This window comes from Centroberyx affinis, unplaced genomic scaffold (assembly GCF_046629955.1).
Source record: "Centroberyx affinis isolate AG114_WGS23_722 - 3 ecotype Tasmania unplaced genomic scaffold, CSIRO-AGI_Caff_v1 ptg003944l_1, whole genome shotgun sequence".
NCBI lineage: Eukaryota > Metazoa > Chordata > Actinopteri > Beryciformes > Berycidae > Centroberyx > Centroberyx affinis.
The window spans coordinates 132,452-151,310 of record NW_027281770.1 but is presented as its reverse complement, the minus strand read 5'-3'; the positions used below and the strand labels follow the sequence as shown (position 1 = coordinate 151,310).

The window sequence follows — 18,859 nt, the reverse complement described above, 5'->3', positions numbered from 1 at the left end:
GCGCGGGCCAATCCGGTCCAAACGCGTCCGCCCACCTCTCGTCGCTCTGTCCAATGATCGCCGCCCACACGCCGACGTCTCCCATTGTTCGGACGGGCACGATAAAGACGCGAGGCCGGCGCTCTTTTAGAATGCATGAAAGCAGAGTCCTGGGGGCAAGTTCACCAAGCGTGAAGGAGGGAAGAGGCAGACGACAGGATGGAGGGATGGCGGTGGTGGTGGTGGGGGTGGGGTGGGGGAACAGAGGGAGAGGGGAGGAGCGGAGCTAACAGCAGCTTTATAGCGACAGTGATAATCAGGCTATAGCTGGGAATCATTTCATCTCAGGCAACGCTGCCCTTTGAAATGGAATGCAGCAGGTTCTCGCTGTTGTGTTCGGTGTGTGTGTGTGTGTGTGTGTTTGCATCTGCCTGTCTGTCTATTCATACGAGCGGTTTTCTGCACAGGTGCATATGCATACTTATGTGTGTGTGTGTGTGTGTATTTGCGCGCATGTGTGTGTGTTTGTGTTAGTCTTAATAGGACAGGACAAAGCTGGCTGCACTGTGTTCTGAAGATCTGATTTGTTGTTGACAGTTGTGGCTGACTCGGGTCTGTTTGAAGGCAGTTTTGGAGAATACACACACACACACACAAACACGGATGTATGAACACGCATGCACATACAGAGCAGTAACCGTGTCACACACGTAGGCGAGCTCTGTATATACAGCCAGCTCAGGGGCTCCGGATAGCGGTGAGCCATGAAAACCCGGCCCTGAAATCGCTCCCTCATATCACAACGCACAATTAGGCCTGCCATTGGAATGCCTTTGCCCTAGAGTCAATGGTGGCATAGTGCAGAGCTCTGCATGGATAGATCCCTCTAGGCTTTTACCCTGCGTGGGTATGAATGCTGCTGCAGCCCACTAACTTCACTGTGTGTGTGTGTGTGTGTGAGTGTGAGTGTCCAGTGGGTGTGTGAATGTGGAAGTAGTGGGGTCAGGCAGCCTCGTGGGCAGTGGCTTTTTGTTCTCTCCCTCTCTCTCTCTCTCTCTCTCTCTCTCTCTCACTCACTTCCATTCTCTCACTCTCCCTTGTCCTTCTATACACATATATACATGCACATGCAAATGAGACTTAACACTTATATTAGAGCCAAATCAAATTGGCAGCTCCGGTGAGGAATACGCGAGCGGCACTTCCCCGGATAGGCTTTTCTTCCACAATCCAAAAGAGCCTATGGGGAGAGATTCATCGCGCGGTAATCTCCCCACAACACAAGGTTTCCAGTAGACCTACATGCGGGCAATCCAGCCTATGGAAGCCCAAGAGGGTCTTAAATTCTCCACACCCAGAGAATTTCCATCTCCAGAACTTCCCCTGCCATCGAAGAGGGGGAAAAAAAGGCAAATTTAAAACTTCATTAAACCCCTCAAACGGGGCCATTTTTCGTTCCCGTTATTTTTCCTTTCCCCAGCCTGTAAGCTTGCATGGGCGATGGTGGGAAGTAGGCGAATCCATCACAGTTCTCCAGCGACGCCTGGGTCCCTTGCTCATAGAATGTGTCGAGGGAAGGCGGGGAGACGCGGGGGGGGGGGGGGGGGGGGGGGGCAAAGAGAGTCTTGACGATTTTTATATATATTTTTTTGGCATTCTTTTTTTCATCCGACCTGGCAGTGTGCCCCCTCACGCAGAATAATAGGAGTTAAAGCCATTCTCTTTGTGGCGAGCCCATCAGCGAGCCGGGGAGAGCTGGTGGAAGAGGAAGTGATTTCCATGTTAATGGGAACCTTCCCAGCAGGGTCTCTCCCTCCCTCTCTCTCTCTCTCTCTCTCTCTCTCTCTCCTTCCCTTCCTTCCTCGCTTCCCGTCTCTCGTTCGGTGGCTGCCTACCGTCTCGCGTGGGTCTGTCGCCCTCCCGCTTCCCTCTTTAGCTCTTCTGCTTTTTGTTTTCTCTCTCCACTGCTACCTTTCACCTCTCAATTCCTGTTTACCTCTCCTTCCCTCTTTCCTCCCCGCTCCCTCTCTCTCTCTCTGTCGAGCTTGATGAATGGAGTCGCTGGACTGTGAGCGGCGCATCCTCCACGGGGTGTGATGGGCCATTGCTAGCTGTCCCGCATCAGTGTACGTGTTTGGGTGTGTGTATGTGTGTGTGCTTTCTAGCTTTCTTTTGGTCTGCCTGTCTTCCTGTATCGGGATCCCCCAGTGCCAAGCCTAATTCCAAAGTGGAGCCCATCAAAATGGATCTCTGACAAATATATATAGTCAAACAGCCAGGCAGGCAGAGTAGAACATTCTCTGAGAGTGAAGAAAAAAAAAAAAATCCCTTATTCCCGCAGCCGCCGAGAAACTACAGCGCTGTCCACTTGGCTGAACTCCCACAATCCCCGCCTCGCCCTCCGAGGATCCCGACGCAGTCAACTGAACATGATCCCCGAGGTCCTTGCCGCCCCCCCCCCCCCCCCCGCCCCACTCCTCCTCACACGCACACACACGCACGCACGCTCGACCCCGTTGTCCCTCGGCTCCTCCGAAAACACCGCTGGAAACGGGCCAGCGTGTCATCTCTCCCCAGATATGCTAAGTAGCTCCATCCAGTGTGAGGTCTCCGTCAGAGGAACAGCGGTGGGTAAAGCGCTCTGCCACGGGGTTTGCAAATCGAATCGCCTCAGCCCCGCAATCTCATCCCTTATGCATAAAGGCTGGCAGGGCCAAACCAACCGCCGCTCCAAAGGTTTACGGGCGGGCTTATAAATCATAAACGCCGCTCAGTGTATCGCCCAAACAAACGTGCGGCCCGCGCGATTATACGGTGAACTTTTGGGGGAGAGAACGCGCGGTGCCGAGGTGCAACCGGCGGGGGGGGGGGGGGATGGGGGGGGGGCGGGCGTCCAGCTGTTTTAATAGGCTGGAGCAGGAGTGGGCGAGTCGTTAGCGGCGAATAAACACGCGCTATTAGGCTGCTGTGGTTTCGGGAGCGAGAGATTCGAGAGGGAGCGAGTGTGGGAGGGCGAGGGCGGAGAGGAAGGAAGGGTGATCGAGAGAGAGGGAGAAAAGGGAGGGGCGGAGATTTCTCTCAGGACAGAGACGGAAGGAAGGGAGGAAGGGCGGGAAAGCCTGTCCCGAGCATAACCTCAGACGGGCGCTTTGCGAAGGAGGAAACGCTTTGCGATCCGAGCGGCAGACGTTAACGGCGCTCCATTGTTTTGCCCGCTAACGACAGAGAAACCCACATCCATATTTGTGGTCATTTAAATACAAATGTCTGTCACAATTTGATCTGAGAGTAGTTTTTTTTTTTTCACACCTGCAGTGTCATTGATTTCCATTACTGTGAGAAGGCTCCGGTGTGCTTTAGCGCTCTGTGACTGCCGCACTTGCAATTATGGGTTCAATCCTCGCCAGGCACATTTCGCTACAGTGCATGAAATCACTAGTACACTACTTTGCATTTAACACGTTAGGTTAGTTGAGGTTAGTTTCCCAATGTAATCCGTTGCAGATTAGTGATTACTTGTTTAAAACCGATTCATCTGTGTCAACTAAATTAATTCACAAGCTGGAATTTTAAGTTTGTAGACGTATCAGCGTCTGTCACAAGTTCCCAACTGTTATTTTATGTGTAAAATGATTACGATCATAATCTCACAATCAAAATACCACATTTCCCTTCATATATTATTCTGACTAATCCAACAGCCAATCACATAGTTTTTCCAAAAGTATCCAGAGACTGATAACTGATTTTTTTAGTAACTACAATGGATTACAGTCACAGTTTTTATGATCAGATTAATATAATCCCATTCATATAATCTGCCACCCTAAACCCTGTTAAACTCCATTTACTTGTCAGGACACACTCTTCTTTGAGAAGGCCTGCTGAGTCCTTGATAAATTATGGATCTGATTTCCGTTTCCCAGGCCCACTGGAATTACATAACAATTCATGTAATCAGTGTAAATCACTTTGCATAAACATGCCTGCTAAAAACAATATTCACTATTCAATTTATTCTAGCTCTTGCTGAATTCTCTCGCTTTTCTCTTTTCGCCTCCCTCTCCATAGCAACCTGCAGAATATTGTCATAAATTGATGTGTTTTGTCTCGAGAGAAATAGTTTCTCAACTCAGCGAATCCAAGTCCAGTCTCCAGCCTGCCTTCAGGCTGGGACAACACCTTGTGTTAATTAAACCTGACCTCCGGATTTGCCTGCTCTGCACCAGTGCATTCTGGGAAAATTGAGTGTTTGATTCCCCAAATAGGTTTGACTAATTTCGTCTGGCTCTGATGCTCGGTTGCAGTTGCAAAGAGTAATAATGATTATGCTGATAACCTAAACAATTAGGTAATAGGCAATAATTTCCAATAATTGTTATTTCCTAATTAAGTTCCACATCTTCAGAGGAAAATAAGAGATGGAGAAAATGAAATGAAATGAAAAAAGAAACTAATTAAAATGGAGGTGGCTAATACCAGCATGCTTTTTATCCTTTTATTTTCTCTATCTCTCTGTTTCTCTTGCTCTGTATTAATATTTCATCTAAAGTTCAGTGCTTTCTGCTTCAATAGACAGTAAAATCACTGCTGGAAACATTGCTCTCAGTCACATCTCTCTCTCTCTCTCCCTCTCTCTCTCTCTCTCTCTCTCACCCTCTCTCTTCTCCCTCTCTTCTCTCTGCCTTTTTTCCTCCCTCCTGCTCACAACCTCCCTCACTCTCAGCCCCATGTCATATTTCTCCCATTTTTCTTCCCTTGAGCTCTCTCGCCGTACTTTTCTCTCCCCTTCTTCTTTTTTTTTTCTTTTTCCACCGTCTCTCCTTTTTCTTTCTCTCTCTCTCTGTCTCTCTCTCTCTCTCTGTTCTCTCTCTCTCTGTTCTCTCACAATATCTCGCAGGTGGAGATGAATGTCACTGGAGAGTGGGACTGGTTCGAGCCAGTCACAAACTGTACTTTTTCTTCTCTGTCACATTCAGCACAGCCGACCACTCTGCCACTCCGTCATTTTATCAGTTTGTTAGTCCGCCTGTTAGTCAGCTTTTTAGCCACTCGATATCCTGAGAGGCTGCAGTCGGTGCTTGCATTCACTTGATAACCTTGCAATTGGATTTCATTCGAAATGAATAAAAGGCGCCTTCTTCTTCTTCTTCATCTTCTTCTTCGTCTTCTGCGGAGAGGGCGATGACGCCGCTGCACAAAGCTCCTCTCTTGCTTTTATTTGCCCACTACAACTCCGCTGTACTTTGTTCCAACCTAAAGAGAAACGGCATTTATGCAGGATTGATGCGGTGTGTGTGTGTGTGTGTGTGTGTGTGTGTGGGGCGGAGTGAGAGAGGGGGGGGGGTCTACAACGGTTAGCACTGTTTGCACTTATGCACCTGGATGCACCCACGCCGGGATGCAAGTAAGGGCATTCACATACTAATGGAGTTGCGTGCGAATACACACACACACACACACACACACACACATACACACACACTCTGCCTTTTCCTCCTACTCAATATGGCATCAGTGCAGAGCCGCGTAATGGCTAATGGCCTACCTCTGCACCAGGCAAGTCAAGATAGCGATACACAGTGTTTTATAGGCCTTTGCCCCGCAGCCTGTTAAGAAGCAGACCTGCACTGTGTCATTATTAACCCCATTTTGCGGTGGCGGGTGTCACTCACTCACAAGTTAACCCTATGGTGGCTGGGAGAGAATGAAGTTTGCTCTCGTCAGTCTTTGCATCCCTCCTTCAGCTCTCTCTCTCTCTCTCTCTCTCTCTCTCTCTCACTCACGCACTTAGACTCATGACGCCTAAATCACTCCCCCGCCTTCATCCTTTCCCCCCCCTCCGTCTCTCTCTCTCCGGCCCCCTTCTCTCCCTTAAGCCCCTCTCGAAGTGCGAGTGCCTGTGCGATGGACTCTCGCTAAACGGATGCAGATTTTATTCAGGCTATTTTCAAAAACCCCCGTGCGTGCGCTTTAGCCAGCTAGACATTTTTTTAATGACTCCCCCCCCCCCCCCCCCACCGAACGCCTCCGCCCGCAGATAAGATGCGGCGGCGGGAGAATGGCGCTCCTCTCCCCCCCCCCCCCCCGAGTGCTATTACCGCACAGGCACCGGCCGGTGCTCGTCTTCAAAAAAAAAAGCTCTATACCCCTGCTGTTTTTCACCCTCTCTCTCCCTCTCTCCCTCTTGTTTTTCATCTCTCCTTTCACATTTTCTGTCCTCTCACAGTCACCACTTCTCTTTTTAGATCACTTTCACTCCTCTCAACCTCTCCCTCCCACTCCCCCCAGCCTCCGCGTTTCCCTCTCTCTCCCGTCCCAGTAGGGCGTCACTCTCAAGTTCTTTCTTTTTTTTTTCTTTCTCTTTTCCGCACTGTTTAAACCTGTATTAAACTACGGGCGCCCCCTAATTAACACTCGCCGCGCTGTCACTCCACTTCGTTTCCCACTAATCCCCCCCCCCCTTTGCATCCAATCGCGACGCGGCCTAAGCGAACTGCGGTTTAGGAATCAGTTAAAAGTAGAGCGGGCTTAGGTGAGAGGAGGCGAGGCGGGAGAGAGATAGAGATAGAGAGAGAGAGAGAGAGAGAGAGGAGGGGGAAGGTGCCTTGTCTTTGAAGTAGCGCTCCGGCGCGGCGCGGGGGGGCTTTTTCGATCTCCTCTCCCTGGCACAATTACGGCCCGGCCCGGCCCGGCGGGGGGGGGGGGGGCCCGCGCCCCGCATCGTGCTGTTCCTCCTCCAAACCCGCTCTAATGGCTTTTACCTGCGCCAACACAAAGGGCCGAGGACAGATCCCGGGCGCTCGCCATTCTCATCTGATGTGTGATTATATCAAAGCCCCCCCCCCGCTGTTTTTTTTGGGGGCTCTCTTTATGTGCAGGGGCGAGCTGGGGATTTTCTCTCCCCCGCCACTCACCTTTTTCGCTGTCTTTTTCTCTCACCCACACCCCCCACCCCACCACCACCACCACCACCACCCCCCGCCCCTGCTTTTCCCTCTCTCCCCCGGTCCATCACAGGTGGAAATGATGTATGCGCTCGTGTTTGCCGGCTTCCTCTCCTGTGTGAGCAGAAAGCTGATAATGACTAGGTCTAGCCTGCTTTACCAGCATCACCTCCTTTGTCACTCCCACCCCCCCCACCCGCCCCTCCGCGAGCGCTCCCACAGCTCTGTGTGTGTGTGTGTGTGTGTGTGTGTGTGTGTGTGTGTGTGTGTGTGGGCCTGTGTGTTTGTGTGTATGAGAGAGAGAGAGAGAGAGAGCGGGAGGGGGGAAGAGTGGAGCACTTTCCTCTCTCGGTGTGTGCGAGAGCCCATGTCAGCGACTGTTTTTCGGTGTAGGCGTGCCCCCCCCCCCCCGCATCCCCCCGCCCCCCCCCCTCTTCACCGTAGTACAATAGCACAGATCAATAGCCGCCGCGGTCGCCGAATTGTAAATAACTTTGCTAATTTGCTGTCTCATTAGCAATAGGCCTGTTTATGTTCGAGTCGTCTTCGTCGCGAGCCTTCTGGTGCCGCGCCTGTTCCCAGATGGTAGGCATGGTAGTCACGCCACATAAACTGGCATTTAGCGTTGATGCATTGGCACGCGCTATGTCCCTTCCAGTAGGCAAGACCCCCGCAGGTCCACGTGGGCGTCGGCACACTCCGTTAGCGGCGTAATTTATCTGTTCCCTTACAAGATGGATGCACGTTTTTGTTGTACGACACCCAGTGGTTTCCCCCTGTTTTGTGTGCATAACCAGTTTCGTGCGGTAAAGCAACGGACTACAGTAATAGTAGTAGTTGGTTCTCAATGTGGGGTCCGGGGACCGCCGGGGGTCCTTGAGGGGGTTCCAGGGGGGTCCCCAGCAAAATGTGATGAATTGTTAAACTTCACCATTATTTCATTTACAATAAGTCAATACAATTAGATTAATGTAGAAGAATGACTATTTTGATCATAGTTTCACTGTTGTCTCTCTACCTACAATACAGATAGTCATGGAATTCTGGACAAAATCATATAGAACAATACAAATATTCTCAGATTTGAGTCCGAGGGACAAATTCTCATCAAATGGTGGCTCTAATGTGGACTAAATTAGGGGTCCTTGATATGAAAAAGGTTGAGAATCACTGGTATAACGCATTACAGTTTCAATTTTATTAATATTACAGTCACCAATCCAAAAAAACAAGTTTGTTTCCACCCCCTCTAAATGTTTGAATAATCCAAAAACTGAATCTCACCAACGTCATCTGATTCATTTTCTAAATAATTCATCGCCTACTCATACCAAGCTAGTTTAGATAAGAAATGGCAGAAAAGGTCACTTTCTCAGACTGGAAGTATTTCCACTATACTTTGATTCTGTCGAGCCAAAGAATGACATTTGGACTCCCTGATCAGTCGCAGCAGAGGGAACTGAGCGATCTCCCAATTTTGACCAGATGCAAATCGCCAATTTTGGGTGATGGAAACAGAGAAGTAATATAATAAGTACTTTAACAAATTAGTATTCCCAGGGAGTACCAAGTAACATAACAATACTTTTGAAATGGAATGAGTGGTACATTCCTTGTCTTGAATAACAACACTGTGCATAACTCACTTTAATTCAACTGTGAAACGCTTTTGGGAGGTGGCGCCGGTGGACTCCAGTATTGTTAAGTAACCTTAAATTACCTCCGCATACGCCGACATGTTCTGAATAGTAGCTATTAGTCTATGAGTTATGGTGAGTGCATTGAAACCAGCGATTATATCCCGTACGCTCCACTCTGAGGCGGTGGGAAACAGTCCTTAAGAGCATCCTGTACCTTGAGTAAATTGCAGAAGACGGAGAGGAGGCGGGGGGCGGGGAGGAGCGGGAGGAGGCAGTTGTTCACCAGGAGGTAAATGAGGTAAGAAAAAAAAAAAAACGCGGGTAAAGAGCAGCCTGGAGAGCAGCATATGGTAATGGGGCCAATTCACGGCCCTTTAGAGCCATAAGGGCAGCAGTGAGCTTAATGCCACTGTCACACTTACTGCTTGTTATGTGTATGGGGGAAAAGGCTTTTGTGCTAGCTAGCAGCTAACCACTTGAGCATGTGTAACTCCGAAAGGCGAAGCCCATTTAAATGTCACCGGTGAATTATGTCGTCTGTGTTGTTATGCAATCTCCCTTTGAGGATCACCAGGCAAAAATGTAAAAGAAGAAGAATAGATGAATGTAAAGTAAAGCAAGGTTGTTGTTGTTGTTTTTTAAAGTAATAATAAAATTGATTTGTGTAGCACTTTTCAAGCTCCTCACTGACAATAAAACAGCAATTAATAGAAGCCAATAAGATAGACAATAAAGCGTAAATGTTGAGCATTACTGTGAAAGAACATTACTCTGAAATAAAGCTCATTAAAGAGTAAAAGTCTTTCATTCTGTCTTCTGCCGGCTCCCGGGTGTACAACTTGATGAAATTAATTTTAGTCAAAGTTCTCTTGTTTTCAGCTTTTGGCAGAGAGGTGCTCGTGTTAATGTATTGACTGCACTCTCTTACACCACAGCAATAACATGTTGATTCTCAAATTGATGACTTTTCTTTATGTGAGCGGGGGAAAGCGACTGGAGTTATTGATTTTCTCCGGTCTTATCTGCCATTCCTCTGCCTCTTACAACCCACCTATATTTGTACGCAACGCCGCGTCGTGTGGGATGTTTGATATGTAATCGAAAGTTACATTTCCTTCTTCTTGATCCGGCTGGGTTTGAAACACCATCAAACAGCTTATCTCGCCGACAGGAATCCTCATTGCCGGGGTGAGGCCGTGATCCGTCACTGGGAATTTAATGGCGCTCGCTCTCCGCAGAAGAAGAGCTTCCTTAGTCTGTACAGACGGCAACCTCCATAACTGGGACTGAGTTCCCAGACAAGCCGCAAATTAATCAAAGACAGCGGGAATAATATAGTTCCCAGTGGAAGTGACTGTGGTAAATTGTGATTTGCTTCGTATTAAGTATCAGTTGTGCGCTGTTAGCCTAATGAGCGCTGCTGCTTTTGACCCGAGTAGGATACGACTTTTCAAACTACGTGATTTACACCCGATGTGCCCCAGATGATAAGAACAAAGCCTATGGGATTATGCGAAATACAGCTATGATCAAGGAAGCCATGTCAAGTCAGGTATATTAATGTTGCCCTTCATCATAAGCATAAGTCTCAAAGGCCTTTACAGAGCATGAGCCTACCTAGATCCAACTAATCAACTATCAATCACAAGGTAAAATGATGCAACGTGGAACAACACACGGAAAGGAGCCTCAGACTGAGAAGCACCTGTATTTTCCATGAATTTCAGTACCTCCTATCAATAATTAAGTATGGATACAGTACAGATTTGACATCAAACGCATTGTTCAGCCTGCCACTTTGATGGCTAAACCATAATCCTGATTTACAAAGTGACGCATATCCGCAATTTTGCCTCCCCGCGATGTTGTCAGACGTACAGAATTCATTTGACTATGTACTCGCCCAGATATTGTCTTCCTGAAGTGCTGGCTATCTTTTATTCTGTCAGCCCCGCTGTGTTTGTGTAATGTTGTTCTCCCTCAGATTTACGGGTCTATCTGATCCCCCCAGCTTTAACAAGTTGCAGATAACGCCTCTGTTTGAATGGGCTTGTCTGTTCTGTGTGTGTGTGCAAGCCAAACAGCGATACCTTAGCCATCTCTCTCTCTCTCTCTCTCTCTCTCTCTCAAGTTCTATCTTTCCCTCGCTCATTCTTGTCAGGGGAGTCGGGTGTATGTGGGGGTGCTTCCGTGTCTCACACCGTACGTTTTCATTAGCGTTGTGTGTGTGTGTTTTTTACGCCTGTAACGCGCACCTGATCTGTAAAGTGCATCAGGTGAATCTCGAGAGAAATGTACTGCGCGTCCCCTTCATGCAAACTGCAAGCCCAGCAAAAGGGCCCATAATGTGCTGCATTAATGGGCGCCGCGCTAAAAGTAAAACCTGCATGTTTAAACATGATGGCAACACATGAAAGAGCCTTTTATCTCGATTAGTAGTTAGACGTTGTTAGCGGCGCGCGGGAACGGAGTCCACGGGAAAAACAAAGTGGACGTTTGTGATTAGTAGTTAGCTCACTTCATCAAGTTCAAATGCTGTGTGGGAGACAGAGCGGCTTCAGATAGCTGTAATCTCCACTTTTTCTTTATCTTGTCTGTTTGCGTTCCCTCCTCTCTTTCTTATCCCGTCTTCTTTTTTATTTAGTTATGTGTGGGTTTTTTTCCGCAGCAGGTTTTCTGGCCGTATTTTACCTGGCTTTTAATAAGATCTTAGTGCAGTCTCTGCCTCTCTGTACTTTTATCTTTCTCCTTCATCCTCTCAGCTCTGCTAAATTAAATGGTGCCTTATCTGAATGAAATGTGCAATATTGTAAATATTGGCACAGCGGAGGTGGTGAATAGCAATTTGAAAACAGTTCAAAAGACAAATTAAATGTTTAACTGACAGATGAAGCGTATCAGTGCTAATGAAATAATAGATAGAGGTTGTGTCCCTAATGTCTCTCTCATTCTCCCTCTCTCTCTCTCTCTCTCTCCCTCTCTCTCTCTCAGGTATGTGGTCTTTCTCCGTGTCGGAGCTGGCCATCCCCGGGGCCGAGGTGGGCCGCATCTCGGCGAGCGACGCCGACCTGGGCGAGAACGCCAAGCTGGAGTACACCATCCTGGAAGGGGAGACGGGGGACACCTTCAACATCACCGGAGTGAACCAAGAGGCGGTGATCACGCTCAACAAGGTGAGCGGGGACGGGGACGGGGACGGGGGTTTGACAGGACGGGCGGGAGAGGAAGAGAGAGAGAGCGAGAGAGAGAGAGAGAGAGAGAGGGAACAAGATGTTTACAGCGCGAGGGAGGGGGGAGCCGAGCGGCGAAGGGTCGTTTGGATGTCAGGAGAGAGAGAGAGAGAGAGAGAGAGAGAGAGACGGAGAGGGAGGGGGAGGGATGAGGGGAGGGATGAGGGAGGGGCAGGGCGGCCCTGTCGACGGCGTGGGAGGCGCGGAGGGAGGGGGAGAGGGAGGAGAGCGCGTGCGAGAGGGGGCCGTCGGCGTGGGAAGGGTAAGAGGGATGAAGGGCAGGACAGCAGAGGAGGGAACGAGGGAACAGATGATGAGGGGGAGGAGGAGAGGAGGAGGAGGAGGAGAAGAGGACTCAGGTAAGGCGGGCAGAGGAGCGTGTGTGTGTTTGTTTCCGTTGAGTCAGGCTGCTGCCTAAGCTCATAAGTCTCCACTCAAGCTGAATTACCCTGAAATATAGAAAGATTGCATATAAACCCAGATACGATATATATGCACATGATTCATCTCTCAGCCTTTTCAATGGGGATTTTCTAACAGGTGATCCATGTTCATCCGCTTCTCCTTATTTGGCTGCTGGGAGTATTTTGACAAATGAATTTCCTATCAATACTTCCGAAATATTTGGACCGCAGCTGAGATGTTTTGACTGCCGCCTGTTTTAGCGAAGGTTTTTTTTTTTTTTCCCCGGCACCCGGCTTATTTGCATACGTTGCGAGGCCCCCCCCCCCCCCCCCCCGTCATCTTCGGAGTTGGAAGTGCTAATCATTCCCCTTCGTATAATTCTAGATGATTTCAATTTCAAACGGTCATCCCCTAAACTGCCTGTCATCCTGAGCAATCGCACGCTCGTGAGGATGTCTGTGTGTGTGTGTGTGTGTGTGTGCGGAGACGACGAGAGACGCTGACACCCGCTCATTACCAGCGTTGCTTGTGAAAGTACACGCGTGTGTCTCAGGAGGAGGACGGGGGGGGGGGGGGGGGGGGGGGGGAATGTAATGTAGACTTAATGGGAAAAGAGGATCCTGTGTGTGAGATATGACATTTCGATACCAAATTAGCCCCTCGCAAGTGCCGCCGACAGTGTGAATGAGATGATAAAAATACACGCACTTCTCCTTTAATGCTGTCTGACACTTCTCTGATCTGCGGGGGTGTCAGTCATTCAGAGCGTGTGTGTGTGCGCGTGTGTTTTCACTTCTGTCCCCGGTGTAATAGAGGGATGTAAGCTGGTATAATGGGGTTGATGGTACGTGTGCGAGTGCTGAGAATAAGTAGTGTGTGGGCTTGCGTGTGTGTGTGTGTGTACTTGTGCATATGTGTATTAGGCTGATGTATTGGTTTGCCGATATTGGGCTTTTATTAAATTTCAGATATCGGTCATGTATATATGTATATACAGTATAGATAGATAGATAGATAGATAGATAGATAGATAGATATCGGTTGTATATGTCATGTTGTCCACTGCCAAAATCTTTAATCTCGTGGGATGACAGGTCACCCAAACTCCAATAAACAAAGCTACTTGTGAGTCATGTGACTTTTGTTTACAAGTCCTGGTTCGCTTGTATTTGGGGCAGCGTGAACCTAAACTAACCAAATACATAAAAGTTACAAAGTGAACTTTTTGAAATATGGTTCGGACCACTGAAAAACAAGCTGTAGGTGTCACATGATGGTCTAAATGCTGCTTCAGACGCTTTTCCAACCTGACAAGAATAGAATCGTGGGGGACACACTGAATACTTGCAATTTTTTGCATGAAAATTGTCAAATTAAAAAAAAAATATTAGAATTGGCACAAAAAATTCAGCCTAAAAATATTGGCCTTCAGAAACCCATATCAGTCAAACCACTGTGTATTTTGGGTGCGTCTACTTACGTACAAGTGTGTGTGTGTGTGTGCATGCATGCTCATTCGTGCAGCTGCGTGTGTGTGTGTGTGAGTGTGAGTGCACAGTGTGAGTGTATGCGTTACAGTGCGACTGTGTGTGACTTTATCACTGTGACAGTTCCCGCCCCTGGGTTTGTAGGCTTCATTAAAAACAATCCACAGCTGGAGGTGGGGTTGAGAGGGATTTCCAGGCCCAGGATGTGTTCCTTTGATGAGGGGAGGGAGAGAGAGAGAGAGAGAGAGAGAGAGGTATAGGGCGAGGCCTGGATATGGCAAGAGATGCAACAACAGGGAAATTGAAGGAAAGACCCAGGGAACGAGGGGGGGGGGGGGAAGGAGGAAGGAGGAAGTAAAAGAGATGGGAGATGGGAGAGGCGGGGGAGTGTTCTTAAAACGAGGTCTTGGGAGGCAGTGATGGGAGTGAGTGCAGTGTAACAAGGGAGTAAGAGTAAGAGAAGAAGGAGAGAGAGAGAGACATGCAAAGACAGAGAGAGAGAGAGAGAGATGCAGAGGCAGCAAGAGCTGCAAAAAGCAGAGACAGACAGAGAGAAACGGGGGGAGCGAGAGAAAGAGAGAAATTAGCCAGGCAGGCAGGGATTGAGACAGCCGGGAGCCCGAGAGGCAAGGTAGAAAAACATATCCAGAAAGACAGGCTGGGAAATGAAAAAAAGAGAAGAATAAAGAGATAGAGAAGATGAGACTTACAGGGAGAGGGGGAGGGGGGGGCAACAAGAGGGACCGAAGAAGAGAGAGAGGGGGAGGGAAAGAAAAGGGAGAAAAATGAGCAACCCGCTGTGAGCAAAGAGAGCGAATCGATCGGTGCGGCGCACACCGGGCGACCGGCAGAAAAGGAGCGGGAAAATTACGTGTAAACAAATACAGTAAACACCGTATTCCTCCCACCGGATTCCAGCCCCAGCGTTCACAAAGACGCAGACAAAAGCCCTACAATTAGTATTCCAACATGGCCGCCTTCGCGTTGTTTTGTATCGGCTTAATCCCCCCCCCTCCCCCCCCCCCACTCCGAAGGCGGCGAGCGGCAGAGAAACGGATTAGAAAGAGGGATGAAATATGAAATAAACACGGGAACACTCACAGGTGAAACGCGGATTAATTTTTGCACGCTTCCCGGCGAAGTGGAGCGCGTGTCGGATATTCACAGGTGTTTTTTTTACACTAGCCTCGGCCGGGATTGGGATTTTGAGCGAGGAGCGGGATAAAAAAAAAAAAAAAAAAAAAACTCCCTCAGGTGGGCGCGCTCCACCCTCCACCATTAAGGGAAGAAATCCGACTTGAAGAGGTTAAAAGGGATTTAGCCTCGCGCGACTAATGGAAAACATGAAAGATGGGCGACCACTCTAATAGAATTAAAATAAACAAAGCGTAAAATTAGTGCTAAGCTCCCCCCCCCCCCTCCGTTTCTGCCTGTTAGACAAAAATAAAAAAAATGCTCTCTCTCTCTTTCTGTCTCTCTCTCTCTCCTCTCTTTCTCTGTGTATGTTTGTGTTTACGATGCATTAATAGTGACTCAGATGCCCAGTGTCCATTTTTTCGGGGAGTTGAAAAAAGGCTTCCAAACTGTGAAGAATTTGAACAGGGAGCGAGATGATCTCCCGCGCCCCCGGAGAAGGGAGGATTTCCGAGCGGAACAATTTGTGTTGCCACGGAGTCAGCCTTGACCTTGCTGGTCATCTCACTGCTGTGGGCAGAATCTCTTTAACCGTTGATCTAAGACACATGCTCGCACACACACACACACACACACACACACACACACAGGCACACACTCGCAGCCTTATGCACACAGGCATTCACAAAGCGTACACACGGATGCACAGGAGCGGACGCGCGCCCACACAAACATCGCCCGTAATCCACAGGAAGGAATGTACAGAGGCGCACATCAATATATACAGACACACACACACACACACACACACACACACATATACACACACACACATGACCTTGCAGCTCCCTCTGCTCAAACAGCAGGGAATGAGGGAGAAAGGTGCGGAAGAGGCACAGTTGCTCATTTAAAGAAGGCTGCGGATGCGGTGCTTGTCTTTAACACTGCACCTCAGAACGATGTGTCAGATTGCAGGGGGGGGGGGGGGGGGGTTGGGGGGGAGTCAGGGGAGTGGTGTGTGTGTGTATGTGGGGTGGGGGGGGAGGGGGGAGGGGGTAAAGGCCGATTAGAAAGAAATCAAGCCGGAGAGGGAGACGGAGAGCGGGCGAGTCGGGAGCTAGTTAGAGCGAGATGGAGAGCGAACACGCGATGACGAAACGGAGCTGGGAGAGAGAGAGAGAGAGAGGAGAGAAGGAGAGAGGGAGAGGCTGATAGACTGGCACGGTAATGCAGACAGAGAGAGAGAGAGAGAGGGAGAGGGAGAGAGAACCAGACAGATGCAGACGAGAGAGCGAGAGAACGTGCCCATGGGCAGGGGAGGGAGAGGGAGAGAGACAGAGAGACAGAGAGAGAGGAGAGAGAGAGAGAGAGCATGGTATGGATGGATAGAATGGGGGGATGAAGGCGGGGGTTAGGCGGGGACGAGTGAGAGAAGCTGGGTCATTAACAGCCTGCAAGTCCGGGTGCCGACTGAAGCTGCCTGCTGCTTATCACTGCTTATTTACTGTCGGTCTCATAGGACCCCCAGCAATAAGAAGCTCTCTCTCTCTATCTCTATCTCTCTCTCTCTCTCTCTCTCTCTCTCTGCCCCCCTCTCTCATCAGCCGCTGTCTCTCTGCATTTCCTCGCTCTCTCTCTTCCCGATCCCACCCCCACACACACACACACACACACACACACAAACTAATACGCAAGTAAATGCAAACAGGCACGCAAACACAGACCTCTAACCCGCCCTCCTTCCCTCTCATCCTTCTCTCTCTCTCTCTCTCTCACTCTCTCTCTCCCTCTCTCTCGGTGTGTGTGTGTGTGTGTTGTGTCTGGAGGCCATGTCAGACAGTGCGTGTTGTTTGTCTGTAGCTCTGACTCAGCCCAGCCCTGTTCAAGTCAGCCTAATTCAGCGGCGTACGCAGCTGAAGGACTGGAATATGCACACACACACACACACGCACACACACACACACACACATGCACACACACTGAAGACTCTCACACAGGCAGTTATGCATGCACACACACACGAAAAGGCATCTATATGCATGTGCAAGCACAGAGGCAGGCAGGCATAACGCCACACACACACACACACACACACACACATACACACACATGCATTTCCTATTGATTTCTAGTGGAATCTAGACTTATATACAGACTCTTATGTAAAAGAGAAGTTAAATTTTGGTGGGAATTGCATATGCTATATTTGATATTGCATTCATGGGTGTGCTGCTGCAATGCAATTTATGCTGTACTCTCTATTCTATTCTATTCTATTCTATTCTATTCTATTCTATTCTATTCTATTCTATTCTATACCATTCTTCTTTGCTCTGCTCAGCTCTGCTCTGCCCCGCTTCCAATCATTTACTTATCACATATTGCCGTTAATGAATATACATATTGCTGTTAATAGATTTTTGATACAGCATGTGAGAGCATGTGAGCAAGGCCACAGTGTAAGTAGCAGGTAATTGAAGAATTAGCATAACACTCTCCAGTACAGTAGTTTCTTGTCAGTGTTCTGCAGCAGTGCCCCCTAATGGCCAATGGGTGACATGTAAAGTCAACCAGAGGAAGGCACTAATTGACGGGGCGGCTGAGGTTGCCGTGATACACAGACTGTGTGTGTGTGTGTGTGTGCTAATCTCGCAATCCACACTCTGAGCGGTAATTAGAAGACAGTCAAATAAAGTGATTATCTTATCATCAGTGTTGCGCTGGACACAGACGCTGTATTTGCATATATTAGGCAATCAAACACAAAGCGGAGACAGGTGGAGATTGGACTGTGAGAGGTTTCATCTGGCTTACCGTTTTTATTCGTCACCAACCGGGTCCCCCCCAAAAAAAACTTTGAGAACAAACAATACCTCGCCCCGCATAATGCCCCCCCGATTTCACAGCACCTCATTACACTCGAACGCAACACCCGACAGCGTTTATATAACCAAATCGGATCACGGGACGCGACGTTAAGCGTGTCACAACATCATTAATACGAATCCGGCAGCATCCCAATTCAGGAGGTTCCCTTTTGAGGTGTGTTTTCGGGGTGCTGTGAGCTGTGTAAGCCTGCTATTTGTGCGCCTTTCATTCCTCTTACCTGGGGGACAAGCTCGCTCGTGCGTGCGCCGGGCTCGCCGTTATTATTTCCATATGCTCTCACTTAAAACGGCTGGCTAATCCTCGGTCACCCGCCAGCAGTGCGCCCAGGATTATCTGTGTTTGTTTTCTCACGCGGAGGAGAGATTGCGTTAATCTCCTCAGAGACAGAGAGAGAGAGAGAGAGAGAGAGGGAGAGACGGAGAGAAAGAGAGAGAGAGACCACAGCGAGGAGGAGAAAAGACGCGGGACATCTGAGAGAGAGGGAAATAAGACAAGAGGAGGAAGACAAGAGACGAGCGACAGAGGGAAAGGGAGAGCGGGAGAGGAAGAACAAAGTCAAAAGGGAGATTTAGACGGGTCTTTGTTCTCTCAACTCTGCAGTTGTGCTTGTCGGCAGAAACGTCCAGAGCTGCGTTTGTCATCAGACAAACGTGATGTATGATCTTGATTTAGAATGCGCAGAATCAAGAGAGAACTCAAACTGTCAAGGACAGCGGGGAGCACACATGCACACACACACACACACACACACACACACAGATTCTTCTAATTTACCGTCAATTACACTCATGACAGAAAGAAGCATCACCTTGTCTATAGCTGCCTAGGCTTTAGGCGAGATGCTTTAAAGCCTTACTAATACCGAGCCTTGCAATGACATACATGTATGTGTAATGCGTGCACACTCACACTCACACACACACGTACGTGCACACCCACGTGCACAGTCACTTGGGCATGCGTGCCTATGATGTGGCATCTTTGGGGAAAGATGTATTATGTAGCGCCAGTCTACCATGCAGGTTAGCTAATTAATTTTTGGCTAACTGTGAAGGGAATTTAAAAGGGAAATTGCACAGAGAAATCTGAATTTCAAAAAGACTGAGCGAGCATTGCAGCGCAGGTCAGGAGAAGGTTACACTTGTAGA

At 48.8% G+C, this 18,859-nt stretch overlaps 1 protein-coding gene across 1 annotated transcript in view; it reads left to right on the top strand.

The window, feature by feature from the left end:
* Nucleotides 1-18,859, top strand: part of LOC139663173 (cadherin-24) — a 66,299-nt gene that overhangs the window by 31,292 nt on the left and 16,148 nt on the right. The window contains 1 exon segment of the mRNA XM_071541739.1: nt 11,558-11,739. Within this exon segment, the coding sequence (XP_071397840.1) occupies nt 11,558-11,739 (182 nt within the window).